Below are 16902 nucleotides of genomic sequence, written 5' to 3'. Positions count from 1 at the left end.
ATAGATGAGGAAGCAAAAAAGTGTGGGTTGAGTTAGAAGGATTTTATCGAAAAAAGGTTGAGAATGAATGAGGAGATTTATGCAACATAAACCTTGGAACTTCGATTATGATAAGAAATGATTGGAAATAATTCCGTTTATAATTATCTATCCAAATTATTCAAAATATGTATTAAACGATGTTATTAAATTTTAAATAAAATATAAATAAATAAATAAAACTCAAAAGGCGGGTCAAAAAATTGATTTTTTCAAAACATTTATTTCGTTTCAGGAAGTAAAACTTCCAACCCGTTCAAGTTGGGTGAACAATCATTCTCCAATTACAGGTGTGTTTGGATGTTAAAAATACCTCAACACTTCTCAACATACTCAACTATTATTTATTACTATTCAATATTCTATTATTATTTTTTACTACTATTCACAACATACTTCAATACTACTATTGAAAAAAATTATGATGTAAACCTTAAAATGATACAAAACATAATAAACACAAAAATTAACTTAAAACTGTCTCTATTTACCTTCACCTCCCTAATTTGCATACGGGCGTTTAATAAAAATGAAAAGCAATGCTTCCAACACTTAAGTCTCGTTTAAAATTTAGACTGAATTTAGTCTAATTTTAAAATGACTATAAAATCTAAACACTTAACTCTCAAGTTATTAAACTTATTTCAATTCAAAATCTCTTTACACGTCGAACCTACAACCTTTTTCAACACACCACTTATTTATATGTGAGACTTATAATTTTTTTCAACTTTCCATAAATATATCTAAATTTATCTTTACATCCAAACACATTTATATTTATCTTAAGTTGACCCCACAAAACTCACTCCACTATTTTAATTTACTACTATTCATAAAAACTTAACTTATCTCAATTCATCTCAATATTCAAACGGGCCGACTTATCTCAATTCATCTCAATATTCAAACGGGCCGTTAAACCAACCATGAGCTCTTTGTAATTATCATTCAAACTTGTTTGTTTTATTTTTTTGGGGTTTTGAAAGGCCATGACGAAGACGGCAACGGTTCCGAATCTCGAGCCCAACAATGGAGCAACATCATATAAAACAAAAACAAGAATTTAAGGATGCCGTCTGGCTAGTGATCTCATCCAGTAGCTTTTAAAATAGATCAAGACTTTCCTCACTTTAAGAGCAAATGGTAGTTTAGGGAGCCTGCAGTACCCGACCGCGGTATTCGCCCAATGCCCAAATAGGGAAAATGTTCCGGTAGGCGGCATAGGTGATCATACAATTCCTGTTGAAGACCCCCATGATTTCCTGTGATAAGAAAGGAATAAAAGTGGATATTGGACAGGAACTTGGCACCGGAAAATATATAGGTATGTTTTCATTAGCATTTTATTTTATCCAGCCAAATAACAATCCAAAACAATTAAACTTGCCATACGGAATAAATTATTGAGTTACCTCTTGAGGAAAGTCTCCATTCTCCATTTGAGAATTTATCAAAACCCTAGCTGCGCGGTGCAGCGGTATTGGGTCTCTCTCATCCTGGTACAACAAAACAATTTCACTCGCAAGAAATAAGACTAATCAAGACGTGTTTATCAGCAGACAGATAAAAATCCGAGTCATTGAATTCTCACAAGGAATTCCAAGTTGAAATGGCTGATATCAGTCATTGGATTCAAGTTCAATGAACGCAAACATGCCAAATTATTCAAACAAGGATTGGTTATTTTTCTCATTCTTTCTTTTTATCTTTTAATAAGTGGCTGAATTTTATGCAGTGCTGACATGGCACAAGAGAGACGTTTCAATTCTGATCCACGGCCAAAGATTGCCTAAAAACACCTGGAATCCTAGCAGAAACTCTAGAGGAGCAAAATCTATTTTAACTCCATGGGGAAACCAATGATTTTCACATGGAGTTAAAGAGGCTGAAGAAGTTGAATGATTCCATACAATAAATCGAGAACAGCCATTGAATCATAAGCTATCTAATACTATGTCAATATAGAAAAGGTGACCATGTAAAACTAGATGGATTGATACCTGTCTAGCATCTATAAGTGCCAACATAGCCCATCCGGTATTTACAACATGAGATCGGTTGCCCTCTATATTCGTATACACCTGCAAAAGAAAAGCACTAAGAATAATGGTGGATACGAACTAGAAAGAAATATGAGCATCAACTATTAAGTTTTAACTCTGACCCAAGACTAGTGGGATTTTATGCAGATTCAACTTATAGAGAACAATTTCAATCAAGTTAAAGTCCATATTCCCCATTTGAAAAAGTAAAACGCATTTTATATAACATCTTCAAATTTGGTTAACAACTTGTTCTCCGTCATCTCGAAAGGCTTAAATAGGTGAAACTATTCAGTTAACTTTATTAACTTATTCTTTTGCCTTAAGATGATATCTTCAGTTTAACCCCAGAAATTTGTTTAACTTGCAGTTGTTTTACACATTCCAGAGAAACCTTTACTAGTTAAAATCGAAGCTGAAAGAAGTAAAGATCAATTAATTCAAATCATGCATGCCTTTGACAAGAAAAGTTATTTGATGTAGCCATAAACTTAACCTTGTTTTGACATGAAAGATAACTCTCTCCCCAGCCACCTGAAGGAAGCTGCTTTGACAGAAGAAAATCACAAGCTTTACGAATGCTGGAGCAATTATTGAAGTTTTTTCCAGCAGCTACCAGCCCTTTCACTCCAAACCATGTACCATAGGTGAAGCAAACACCCCAAGAACCATACCTGCTCAGATATTAGAATTATGTACCCAATAAAGTAAATAACAGAAACATGGGATGAGATCTTTAACAGGGTTGGAATTGCATGGGTGAGGCCTAGGAGGGTGGTGGATTTCCTAGCTTGTTGGAGAGGTCCACATGGTAGTCCCCAAATTACTGCTGTGTGAAAAATGATTACTCTCTGTCTTATGTGGTGTGCATTTGGCTTGGAAGGAATGGTCGAAGTTTAAGATTCCTCTTTGGATGAACTTTTGTTTTTATTAGTGTTTGGATGAACTCTTTTTTTTTATACGTAAGAAGTAATAGTGTTTGGATGAACTTAGATGTTTCTATTATTGCTTTCTTTCATTGGGCCTCCGCTATTGTTTTTTCTGGGGCTAGTTTTCATGATATTTTATATCTACATCAAGCTTCTAATTTGTAACTAGGTGTTCTCAGTTGTATACTCCCTGTATACTTGGCCTATGCCTTGTCACTTGCTTCAATAAAATCTTGCATGCATTGAAAGCAAATCCATATTTCTACTTGAAAGACTGCATGCATTGAAAGCAATCTCAAAGCTGATAAACCAAAAGAGAATTAAGACAAAGGCTATGGATTAATAGATGCGGGAGCAAACCATGAACCATCTGATGCTTGTATCTTTTCAAGGAACATAACAGCTTTTTTGATACACAGCTCTATTTCCTCTTGCCGATGCTTGGGATATGATTTCTTAAATGATACCAAAGCTTGAATTGCTGCCGAGGTACACTCCACATATCTAAACAGCCATTAAAGTCATTAATACATAAAATTTAGCTTAACGAGGGTATATAACAACTAATATAAGTCAAGGCAAGGAGATCTTACGGATAATCAATTACAATGTCCCCAAAGGTCTCTGCAGGGTTGATCAACTGACAATACAAAGAAACAATGAAATAGGCTCATGTTTCCATGATCTACAGCTTGGTTAATGATAGAGCACATATTTTGTTGCAATGTATTCTACAAAATGACCAATAAGGTAATGACACTTTATGGAATGCTGCTGACATATGACCTTTTACTGATTCCTCCAGTAGGATTATGCTAGGTGATTTATAATATGCTCTTCTAATATCCGCATATCATAACAGGTTCCATGAACTGTTTGCATGCCTGTCAGTGCCATAGATCTCAATGAAAGTGTCTTCACTTATATATATATATAAAAGGGTCTTTTAAACAGTGGTGCAGGACTAGAAATCTTACACAAAAAAAAGGAAAGTATTTAGTCCCATCCTTACATAATAATGTGTAATTTTTGTGAAAAGGTAGGTTCATTTCTTTCATAGACGCTTGAAAGACGGAGAAAAACAGGTGCATCATGGAAAAAGGTAAGTACTTTCACCTCTAGAAAGTAGACATATTCTGAAACACTCCCAAAAATAGAGCAACACGTTTTAAATGGAGAGGGAGTACAAGATTTAAGGACTCCTCAAAGAGGCTACTCGACAGTGAAGCACAAAATAGACTCTAATCAACAATTGTCCACCGGGTAGGGTCATGGAGTATGATCTTATCTAATTTCACATGATGTTTCAGCTCTCAAGACTTGAAACCATGCAAATGCACTTGAAAGCTTGAGACTTGGACACAAAAAGGGGGAAATATGGATAAGCATTAACTTGCTATTTTCATCCTGATATATATATATATATATATATATACACACACACTGAAATATTTCAACAACCACCTAGTGTTTGAAAACAAGATGTAGTTTACCATTATCATGCTTGAAAAAATGGAGAAGATGGCAGCAAACAGGGATCTTAGTCAAGCATTGTGAAAGTGGCAGAGGAGATATCCAACAACCCAAAAAAGTAAATGAAATGAATATATGCCAGTGGATGTCAACATGACGATGACCACAACTTCAAGATGTGTAAGAAGAACCACGAAGCCATTCCATGTATTGCTTACAGTAAACATATCCTAACATTATGTTGCTTAAGGGGACATCTGAAGGCAAACTTGTTATAGGGCACATTCCCTGCAACGGAGTAAACTACAGTACTGTACAATAAGGAAACTGAAACTTTACTAAACAACATTAAAAGGAGGATACCTCTAACCAACTATAGGATCTTGTGAGCTCATATGTCGCAAAGCCACCATCTGCATTCTGTGTGGTTATTAAAGAAAAAGTCTATCAGAAATTATCTCTAACACAATGATTGACACTGTCACAGATGGAAACAAGTAGTATTAAAATTTGCAAACCAGTGTAATTGCAAAGAAGGGAGTATTAATTTTTTTAATAGAAATTTGCAAACCGGTGTAATTGTTTAGCTAGATTATCAGGACCCAAATTACCTGTAATGAGAGAATGACGTTTACAGCATCATAAAATTGCTTTGCATCTAATGGCTCACCAACAATGTCCGGTGAGATTTTAGATAATAAAAGAGCAGCCTGAAATATAAAAAGAAGCAAAAAGTTATAAACAAATATGTAAACTGTATAGTTTTGAGTTTAATAGAATATTACTTTCAATCCTTCTGCAGTGCAGTCAGAGATCGGCCATCCATGATCAGCTGATGAGAAAGGCCAAGCGCCTTTGGAAATATGGCGATACCAAAAATCAAGATCACCTGGACAATCTTCTAGAACCTTCAAACCAGAGAATAACCAAGCAACAAAGAAGGGGAAGACTTGAATTATTGACAGTTCTTAGAAGCCCATAGCAACAAAAAGAAACAATTCAACAAATGAAGAAAAAGGAATCACCTGCGATTTTTTTATGTACATATGTGCCTTTTCAAGAGTTTTACCACTCTCTTCAAAAAGGTTGGTTGAAATAATTGCTTGAACAGCAAAAGCAGTATCCCATAATTGACTTCCATTATAACCCTGCAACAAAGTCATCGTGTCTAGTTTAGCTTCATCATGCACTATCATTTGGATTTTGTCTATCAGCTGAGTCAAATACGAGACATTCAAATATTAACTTCAGAGCAATTAAAAATTTTGTATAAGGGCACAATATGGACCTGCATTTTCATGCCATCTTCAGCAATCCAAAGATAGTCATATAGTCTTGGAAGATGCATCTTAAAAGCCTCTGAATTTGGATCTTCCACCCAACAACAGAGCATATTTAACACCTGTAAATCAGAGAAACCTTGAACGATGCCTCTCAAATTGAAATAAGCAAAAGGAGAAAGAAACCCAATGGGTCGAGAGTACTGACCAATAACAACACAATTGTTGAAGAAAAATAGGAGAATTAGAAAAACAGGGGACAGCGTACAGTCATCCATAATAGGACCGGAGAGTAAATGGGCACAGAGAAGGCATTAAAAGATTCAAATGATCAAATTATGAATTAGAACCACCAGAATTGGTATAATTTCTCAATAGTAATCGTCTCTTCATAGTTTCTAGATAACTTTTTTTTGGTGAGTATAGTTGCTAGATAACTGCCAGCATTTATAGCAATAAACTCACCCTTCTGTTTAACAGATAGAAAGTTCAATGCGAAAAGAGTGCTCTCGAGGCAAAATACCTTATTTACAGGTCCTATGCAAATATAACGAGTATTCTCATCTTCATAGTGTATGTGCTCCATCACAGTGCAAATAGCCTTTTCTCTCAATTTTTTTCCGGGCCAGTGCAATAAAACTGGTTCCACAAGCTTGTGAAGAGATGCCCAGAGTATATCCTGCACCAGCGGATGTGGGTAGTACAAATCTTCCTGGGGTTTTTTTTTGTTTGGGGGGGGGGGGGGGGGGGGGGGGGGGGGGGGGAAGGCAATGCATCCTTTTGTCAGCAAAGCACTATCAGAATGAAATTATATATTGGTAAGCTATTAATACCAGCAAAATTAGCAACAGGCATATGTGTTTTTTATTTTCCTTTGCATTTTGTTAGAACCAAAGCATGAAGTCTCCGCTGTATCTAATTTGCTTGGTGTTCAGGATACCCAAAACCATAAAATTTAGGTCATCACAGTACCTGAAATCTGTAACAATAACACAGGATACAGACCTTGATTTTAACATAGTAGTTCTCATGGTACAAAGAAAAGGACCACCCAAGATATTAAATGAACATTGAGTTAATTATTTTCAAAGTCACTGGCAGTTTTATGAACAGAATGTTCAAGACTCTAGTATCAGCAGCATTGCACCATCTTAAAATTAGGAACTCAAGCTGAAAGTGAAAAGGAATGGTCGTCAAGTTACTCCTAATATTTTGCTCCTCTAACTTATGTACCAGAAAAAAGCAAAGAATGTACATAAAAATGAAAGATGTGAAATTCTATTGATTCAACGTGTTAAAGTACCAATAGTTCTAAAAGCTTAAACTTGAAGAGAGAAGATAAATTTAATCATTTAATTAATATTTTAATGCTTCACTCATAAATGGGATCAAACACGTGGGATATATAACTGATTTGGTGTTATAATATGGAGTCCAAATTCAAACTTAGTACCTCTGTGCTGATACCATAATAAACCACTCATTATCCTAAAACCTTAATAATTGGTTATTAAACACATCAAAATTTAGGCTTTCCATTCTATTAGCGAGAAGTATTAGCTTCAATTCAAAGATAGAATTGCTATGGAACCCATAGTCAAAAACTCAGATTCCATGGGAGCATCACAATAGGGTTAGGGTTGAAATTGAAAAATGTCTATAGTATTAGCTTCAATTCACAATTTGATGCTGTTCTATAAGGACTTATCAAGGAACATAAAATTGAAAAATGTCTTGTCTTTCATGAAAGCTTTTTCCCAGTTTTCTCAATGGAAGTTGAAGAGCAAAGTTCAAAGACATGACAAGTTTAGGTCTGAGAAGACCAACACAACAATTTGACCAACCTTTGCACATAGATTTCGTGCTTGATTCCAATCTATTTCATGATATGGAACGGTATAAAGCTCCTTCCTCAAGGACAAAACAGTTGGCGTGATTGGACCAACAAATCTCTTCCCATATAGGTAAGACATTGGCAAATAGACCATCCTACAGTGACACCACATCCTTCCTGCAGAGGGGAAAGAAAATTAATTGCCTCCTTTTCACATAATTTGGTAGAAAATATTAAAAAGTTTATATATGGCACCCATAAACCAAGTTCACATTAGAAATTTGTACACAATAGAATCACCGTATGATGCAAAAGCAAATGATAACCATATAGGTTAAGGACAGTCGCATATATTCTGTGACAAATCAGAAAATGCATGTCATATTACTAAGAATTTGCTAAAACAGAATCCAGTATTTAAAAAGGAAAAAGAGAAAGAGAATCAATCAATAGATAATTCATTGACATTGTTCACTTCAAAATTATCATTTTCATTGCTCAATTCACTTGATAAATTCTCATGATTTTCATAACTACCAAACACTAGCCATCATCATCATTCTTGTGATATTGTTAAAATATAATCAAGGACATTTTCTTTACAGCCATTAAACTTTTTTTATATATAACGGGGAACCACCCCACTGCAGAGCCTTTAGGACTCACCCATGGAACCTAAACCCCTGGGGAGACTAGCACAACAAACAGCCATTAAACTTACTCGACTCCAAATGAAAATTCCAAATATGAACCTGAGCACCACCAATATGTCAAATTAATGGTGATCCAAACATTCATAACCTTAATCAGCGTGACTTTCAGAAGTAAAACTCTAGTAATCAACTGTTGGTTGGAAAGAAGTGTATGACCCACTTATTTTCTTTGATCAATGTAGCAAAATTTATGTGGCAATCACATGCAGTTTAAAAAATGGGAACATACCTGGATGGAGAGGAAGCATGTAAGGAAGAAGCCAAATCTCGGGGGGAAGAGGATTATTGCCAGACCATTCAAATGCTCCAAGCACCTATTACCAATACTACAGGAATTAAACTAAACGCCCCAGAGTGCCAGCAAACATCAAGTTCACTATTTAAACTAATGGGATAAAGGACTAAGATCTCAACTGAAAGCCACATCTTTCCCCATGATGTTATTGCAGTAGCACCACCATGGTCCAGAATCCATTTACGTCCTCTCTCCATCGTTCCTTCCCCATCATTAGGTCCTTCACCAAGCAACCTTAATGTAACATAGTTTAAGACAGTGCCAAACATGGTACTTGGTCCCTCAATGTGTAATCCCCACCCACCATCTCTGTTCTGCAAATACATAACTTTACATTAAGAAATTTGTTGACCTAAGTGCAAGACTCTATAAAAGGATACCATCCAACAAAAAACTGAAAACTGCTTAAAAAATATAGTGAAAATGTATGATAAGCTGTTTTTTAACACTATAAATGATCCTTACCTGATGATTGTAGAGGTAACGACACATTTCCTCTTTATGTTCTGCAGATAAAACTGCATTTAGCGCTCCTGTGATGGACAGAGTGATTACCTGATCCATTAAATGAGTAGAAAATATGTCAAGACTACCATGATCGCGTCTCCTATAACAAACTGTAAAAAGAATATATGTACTTGAAGCCCCTCACAAAGTTCCTGAAGGCAAATCCAATTATAATTGTACAATTCACGGGCCATATAATTTATAAGATGGCCAAAATATCTTCCACGCCAAACAAGGCACCAGTAGCAAGATTAGCACTTACCAAGCCAGGCATAAGAAACATAGGACCACCATAGTCACCCGGCCAATGTCCATCGTTGGCTTGGATTGTTGAATGGAAATTTACAGCCCTTCTTAATGTCCTTGTCACCATCTCCTCTGTAATATCTTCTATTTCTTTTACTTTGACTTGGGGTAGAATGGCACCATGTGGGTTCTCTTTGACAAGCTAAATTTTAGGAAGGAAAAAAGGCCCAAAAATTAAAATTAAATGATAAAATTAAAAAATCAATACATGACTTTTCATGTCATGCTGGTTATCTGATTCAGTTGATAGCTCTTTGAGAATAATGCGCATTAAATTTAGTTGTATCATTAAACAGAATAATTCACTGGATTTGAATAATTAATAAATAAACCAGTATCAATAGACAGAACGATTAACAACCTTCTTGTACACAACCCCATGGATGTTATTTGGTTTCTGTCTTCCCACAATCCCTGAGAATAAAAACAGAGAATGTTCTTCCCTTTTCTCACAAAACCTAAACCCTATTTGTGAAGGAAATAACATTCAATCCAAGTAATTACATGGCAACAAACGTCACATTTCTTAGATCTTACTCATCGGTTGCGGTTTGAAGATATCATTTTGTACCCTTCCAAATAGTTTGTGCTGTACCTCCACCTACACTGGGTCCTTTCTTGCCTTCTTTTTTCTAGTAAATTTACTCCTTGTTCTACAAAATATGATGACCACCTCTTTATCTGCTGATTATTTAATTTGTGGTATGACATTGAGCAGGCCAAAATGTGTACATCATTGCTTAGAGGAAATTTAATTTTTGCTACATTCTAAAGGTCCACACTGTACTGGGTAATACTCACCTGCATGATCAGCCTAAAAGAATTGATCTTGTGCACCTTGTCCCATTCCATTTAAAACTGAAATTGTTTTCTTATCATTAACAACTCGGGAAGATTACATATTAAAAATAACTAGGGAAAGAAAAAATAAATTTTTTTAATAGGTAAGAAAATATTTTATTAATCCACGTAATTAGGCAAAGCCCGAGTACATAGAGAGTATACAAAAAAGCCTAATTACAAGCTAAGTGCTGCGAAAAGCAACATAAAATTCATTAAAAGATGTTCCATTCAATACAATAGAAGAAGCCAAAAGTAACAAGGTATGATAAAAAAAGTCCCTAAACTCTTCTGGTGTGCGCTCCTTGTCCTCGAAACAACGACTATTCCTCTAATTCCATGTGCACCACATTAGGCATAGAGGCACCATCTTCCACATAGCTGCGAAATGCCTATTGCCACAGAATCCTCCCCAGCATGCCAATAGCTCTATCAGCCTTCTAGGCATTACCCATGCCATACCAAGCCTTGTGAATATTTCATCCCATAAAGCCTTAACTACTTTGCAATGAAGAAAAAGATGATTTGCTGATTCAATGTCGTGTTTGCACATGAAGCACTTTGAGATGCTAAACCAATAGTCAATATTTTCCCGTGAGATGCTAACCAACCAAAGAAAGCCACTTTAAGGGGAGCATTGGTCCTCCAAATGCACTTCCAAGGGAATGCAATGGGGGAGTGGGTCGATAATATCTTATAGTAGGATCCAACTGAGAAGTTCTTGTTCCCTGTAGATGTCCAAAGTCATTGTGAAACCATCTGGACCCAGGGCCTTGTCTTTTTCCATCCCCTTTAACGCTTTAAGCACCTCCTCCTCTTCAAACGATCTCCCCAACCAAGCTGCAATTGATGGATTAATAGAATCGAAAATCAGCCCATTGACCTTGGGCCTCCAATTAAGAACCTTGATGGCGTTGGTTCTTCAATGGGAATTAGCTACTCGATGAAAAAACTTTTTGCTCTTATCCCCTTCCTTCAGCTAAAGGAGTCGAGATTTTTGCCTCCAAGATATCTCCTCCATGAGAGTATTTTTTTTTACTCAGCTACTACAACCATTTTCCTTGCCTTCTCATCATCTGAGAGGGTCCTAGTAACCTCTTTTTCCTTGAAACGCTGAAACTCCTAAAATAGATTATTCATTTGGTCATTTAAGTTCCCAAAAACTTCTTTATTCCATTTTCTTAGGTCATTTTTCAAGGCTTTAAATTTTCCAGCTAAAACAAAACTGGAAGTATCCAAGATCTGATATGAGGACCACCAAAATCTAATCTTATCTGTAAACCCATCTATCTTTAACCACATATTCTCGAATTTGAAGTATGTTGGCCCCTCATGGAGACCCCTACAATCCAATAAAAGGGGGAAGTAATCCAAGCAGAGCCTGGGGAGGCCTTTTTGGCATTGGTTGGGGAAGTGTTCCTCCCAGGAAGTAGAGACAAAGAATCTGTCCACGCCCTCCCATTTTTTTACAACTTTTTCTCTACATACAACTTTTCTGTCCTTACAATTTTATTGTTCTCATGCATATTCGTAATCTCGTCACTGGTGCTTCTCGCTAGGGCTGTACAAGAACCTGCTGGACCTACCGTTGTCGACATGTACTGGCCACTAGAGTCTGAAACTAGCCAAAACCAATGGAGAACCGATCAACCGACCGTAGAAATTTAATGAAACTGATGCCGGCCAGTTCGGTCTCGGTTTGAACCAAATCCAAACTGCCGAACTATCTGATTAGATCTATTATATATATCTCTTATGTCAGTGAAACGACATCCTTATACAAATACCGTTTACAAAAAAAATTAAAATGAAACGACACCGTTTGGCTTTAGGGTTTAAAGCCCTCGCTCCCCCCCCCCTCCCCTTCTCCCTCCCCTCCCTCTCATTCTTCTTCTCTCTCGCGCCATTTGGCATTAGGGTTCTCAAACTCTCTCTCACCTCTCATGCACAGTTGTCGCCACTGTGAGCCTTTCCTCTCTCACGTCATGCAACCTCTCCCTCCAACAACTGACAGCATCCATCTCACCCTCTCTCTCACAAAGCGTAGCTCTCCTCCGTTAGGCATTAACCTCTCCTCCCTCCCTTTCCCTCTCCTCCATCACTCATCTCGCTAATCTCTCTCGTCTCGCCCATGGAAAAATCTGTTCAAGTGGTTTATTGTGTTGAGTTAATGGTTTTCTAGCTTTATTTTATGGATTTGTTGGTGTATGGTGAATCGGTAATGATGGAAAACTGAGCAGCGAGCTTGTCCATTTTGGTGTCCGGTGATGGAAAACTGATTCCCAAACCGCCGAACTGATCAGTACCAACCGTCGGATTCCAGCCAGTTCTCTTTCTCCTTATCAGCCGGTTTTGGTCGAGATTTGTACATTTTCTCCTTATCGATGCGGTTTCATTTTTGGACCAAAACAGCACCGATACCTTCGGTTTTCAGCCCTACTTCTCGTCAGAGTTGAGTCCCTCGTTCCACGACGCTTCTCATTGGGAACCTCTCCCATTTTCTTTTTCTCCTTTTCTAGTCATTTTTGTTTTCACCATGCTAATCGGACATGCCCTCCCATAAATTCTCTGCTAAATATTTTTAATTTCTCTAGTCTTTAATTAGATTAGCCTGTCCGATTCATTGTGAGAAAATGAACTTTCAAAGGATAACAGGTGGTCAATCTGGTTGAATGTGGAAACATACTAGGGCATGTTGACAGACAGACCTAAGTTTTCATTCTAGTATAATTACAAACAACAATTCAGAGTTCTGGATTATGAAGTGAAAGCTTTTCTTTAAAAAAATAAAGGAATGAAGAGATTCTTCTGGATTATTTCAAAAGTAAAAAATAAAAAAAGAGTTGGAAGTGGATGTTAGAACTTAAAGTTTTAAGAATAATGCTAAGAACAACTGCAACAGTTTATAAGAAATAAAAAAACAAAATCAAGAAGACTGAATCGTAATGGTATTGTACAACTAGTCGTTGACTCTATAAATATTTCAAATAGCTTTCACGCAAACTCATCTAACCAAGATGACACAATTAATTCCTCTTCTGGAATCAACCGACTTACTTGTCACCCCATTTGGACAACCAAATCCAACAGCAACACAATTCTTTATCTTATTAAAGCTTGTAGTAATCAACCACCAATTACCTCATATTGTCTCTCAAACTTGAATCCCCCCCCTTTTTTTTAGCAACCTTGAAGCCCGAAATAGGTCTCAATCAAACCCCAGACACAACAGAAACCACTCAATTCACTTATTGATTAAAAGAAATTCTCTATATGATCTCTATAAGTTATCCGAAAAAAGGAAAACATCCATACTTCAGTATTTAAAATAAATGACATTTCTTAATTATAAAAAATATATTTAAAATGTAATGATAATGATATAGCGCAAATTTCTATTCACTTCAAGTTATGAAAATGCAAAACTTCAAAAGGAATACATTTCAAGCGACACTAATACCTAAACATGCACAAATATATGTATATGGATACCTGAATCCGCATGAGTAGATCTGAGCTGTGCTTTTTTTCGAAACGATTCCTGGAGAAGTTTTCACGAGCTCTCTCGATCTCGGCCAGATCCTCGGGCGATCCGAGCTTAGGATCGAACTCCCAAACCTGTCGACCGACATGACCGTTCAGCGTCCGCAGCCATGGACTCCCTCCCTCCGCGACCTTCAGCTTCCACATTATGTTTTTATCGCGCAATGATCCCAAATCAGCAACGCAACTGAGAGAGATTCAATTTTCTAGTATTTCAGAGAAAATAGATGACAAGCAAAAATTGGAAAAAAAAAAACGATGATGAGAGAACATCTGAACGTTTGTTTCTCAGTAATTAAAAGTAGAATGTGTACGCGTGTGGAGAGAGAGAGTTTCACGACATTATTTCACGGAATTGAGAAAAAGAAAGAAATTGAGAAATTTTGACAGTTTGGCTCTCGTGAAAGTCAAGAAAGAGGATGAGGTGGAGCAAGTAGAGAATTTCATGACATTACTGGCGGCGCTAAGAATCAAAAACAAAAAATGAAAACAACTAAAGGAAAGAAAATTAGAGAGAGAGAGAGAGAGAGAGAGAGAGAGGAAAATGCTTAGAAATGGTGAAGTACAACAATCAAATTATAACCATCCGGTATCATTCAGTCCAACTTTTCCAAGAAACAAAGGGAAAATCTAAGGATTCGGAACGACAAAGGGGTGGGAAAATACCTTTAGCAGATATCGATTTGCTTACTTTGTTGAGCGAGATTTGAAAAGTGATCCTCGGTAATGACGAGAAAATGCATAAAAGATGTCAATCTTCTAATAGAAACAGAGTGCGTAACGAGGACGGAGAATCTAATTTAGAGCATTGCCAGCGACGAAGTCGGGAGAGAGAGAGAGAGAGAGCGAGCGAGCGGGGCGAAGCATGCATAAAGCCTGGACAGAAGTGAACCTGTGACAAATTTCCGAACTAGCTGAAGTGCTGAACAACATTAGAATTACACTTTCACCCCTAATAGTTGCGTTTAAACAGTAAAGTGATATCAGAAAGGAAAATGAGAGGCTTATTAACTTAGAGAAATTATATTTACAGTCATAATTATATAAGTGACGTACAGTCACTTTAAAAAAAATAAATTAATATAAGACTGATATGAAAAAATAAATTAACTGTTTAATCGTAGATCCTATTCTTTTTCAAAATGATTACACAGCGTTTATAATTCTACGACTGTATGTAACATTACTCATTAACTTATTATTCATTCTACTATTTATTTATTACTTTTTATGTATTTAATTTTTTATTTTAATTAATAATTAAGTAAGTAAATATTAATAAAATTCTTATCATTATCGAAATTCTATAAATAATAATAAAATATTAAATGATAATAAATATTTTCAAAATATTTTAATATCTAAACTATCGCTTAGACTTTTTATGAGCTTTGGAAAGTTCAATTTTGTAATTATTAAGTTTTTTGAATTAATAAAATATATTTCAAATTGTTTTTTTTTTTTTGTTTAAATTGGTGACAAAAACATGGATCCAAATGATCATGTCAAATTTATGACATATATTAAAGAAATCCTTTCGAACCCGAAGTTGGGGTCTCAATTTGTGTCTCGAATATATATTTTTTATTTAATAATTAAATTAAAAAAATATTTTTTATTGATGTTATAAAATTTTTATTTTTAAAAAAATATTTAAAAAAAATAAAAAATGAATGAATTTTTTTTTAGCTTATTAGGTGGCTTCGAATTTCGAGGGATGTGGGCTCTAAATATTATTTTTTGCCATATTCATTTTATTATTATAATTTTCTTAAATTTTCACATAAATTATAATAAATAATTCAATAATTTAATTTAATTTCAAAACAATAATAATATTAAAAAATAATATTCTAATAATATTTTATTCTACTTTCATCTTTTATCAAAAATCATCATATCTCATCTCACTATTCAAACAATACCTTAAGAGTAGTATGACATGTACTTACAATTTTAGGTACAACACTATATGTATTAAGCAAAATATCAATTTTATTTTTTTCTTTTAATTTGAATTTTGAATATAAAATTTCATCATTTTTAACATATCAATAGCCGACACCTCAGCACTTATTATTATGTGAGTAAATATTGTAATTATCAATAACATTTTCCAATTAAATAGTGAAATATTATAACTTAGCATCCATAAGTACATATTGAGAAATTTTGTCTTGAAAAGAGTTCATCCAATTTTTAAGGTTTCCGAATGTCTTGCATATCATGCAAGCTTGTGTGCTTTTGATAGCCTTTTGATTAACATGTGACACTTCATGAGACTTCCAAATTAAATTTTGATAGCCTCAGCCATAGTTCTTTGCTAACCCATAACTTCTAAACTTGAGGCGATATGATCAATTATAGTGAAAGAAAAAATGATATTTGTAGTTTTAGGACATGCAAGTGCCGCATATTTTTTTTTAAAAAAAATTAATATTTTTTTAATAGTAAAATTAGGGGCGAACAAATAAACCACTTCTCTAGCCCGACCAATTTATCTTATTACTATTTACAAAATTCTCATATCATCTCACTCCTTAAACCCCACTGGCTATCAATGAAAAGTAAGATATTTGTGAAAGAAAAATTATTCTTTCATATACTACATACTATATATAATTTTATTATTCTTATTTTTTTAAGAGTTTTGCTATATATAAGCACAGTCGCGCACTAATCTGTATACCAATACTGATTTATTTATACTTAAAATTTAAATTAACACTGTTTTCAATAAAATCTACTTTTTGACCAATCACATCACATTGGTGCACAGATTAGTGCACAATTGTGCTTGTAACTATATTTTTCCTTTTTTTAATTTTGTTCTCTTATCAAATATGTAGTAAGAGAACAAATATGTAGTTTTTAATTTAATCTCTATATTACATAATTGATAAGAGAACAAATATTTTAGTAAGAATATTATTACTACAACAATAAAAACCATGACAAATATTATTATGAGTAAAAGAACTTAATTATTTTAGTAAGAATAAAACAAAAAAACAAAGAAAAAGTAAAATATGTATGTATAACATATGGTGTATGATGATGTATAACAAAACAGTTTTTTTAGACAAAAAGAAAATGTA

General features: G+C 34.9%; 1 protein-coding gene across 3 annotated transcripts; it reads right to left on the bottom strand.

The window, feature by feature from the left end:
• Positions 1 to 983: 983 nt before the first annotated feature.
• Positions 984 to 14703, bottom strand: LOC122296171 (cycloartenol synthase 2). 3 transcript variants are annotated; one of them, XM_043105633.1, is made up of 19 exons: positions 14471 to 14703; positions 13754 to 13991; positions 9378 to 9563; positions 9074 to 9163; positions 8728 to 8922; positions 8543 to 8627; positions 7611 to 7777; positions 6290 to 6478; positions 5775 to 5888; positions 5512 to 5634; positions 5272 to 5394; positions 5098 to 5196; positions 4850 to 4906; positions 3607 to 3653; positions 3374 to 3517; positions 2581 to 2758; positions 2043 to 2123; positions 1455 to 1538; positions 984 to 1304 (listed from the first exon to the last, which is right to left on the bottom strand). In XM_043105633.1, the coding sequence occupies exons 2-19, from the start codon at positions 13949 to 13951 to the stop codon at positions 1191 to 1193; spliced, it is 2274 nt and encodes a 757-aa protein (XP_042961567.1). In that variant the 5' UTR covers positions 13952 to 13991; positions 14471 to 14703; the 3' UTR covers positions 984 to 1190. The 3 variants fall into 3 exon arrangements, with proteins under 3 accessions (XP_042961567.1, XP_042961568.1, XP_042961569.1); XM_043105634.1 differs by having other exon boundaries at positions 14496 to 14703; XM_043105635.1 differs by lacking the exon at positions 6290 to 6478.
• Between the last annotated feature and the right edge of the window lie 2199 nt (positions 14704 to 16902).

The sequence above is a fragment of the Carya illinoinensis genome, chromosome 15 (genome assembly GCF_018687715.1).
Source record: "Carya illinoinensis cultivar Pawnee chromosome 15, C.illinoinensisPawnee_v1, whole genome shotgun sequence".
NCBI lineage: Eukaryota > Viridiplantae > Streptophyta > Magnoliopsida > Fagales > Juglandaceae > Carya > Carya illinoinensis.
The sequence above is the reverse complement of the archived record's forward strand: the minus strand, read 5'-3'. Positions and strand labels throughout refer to the sequence as shown.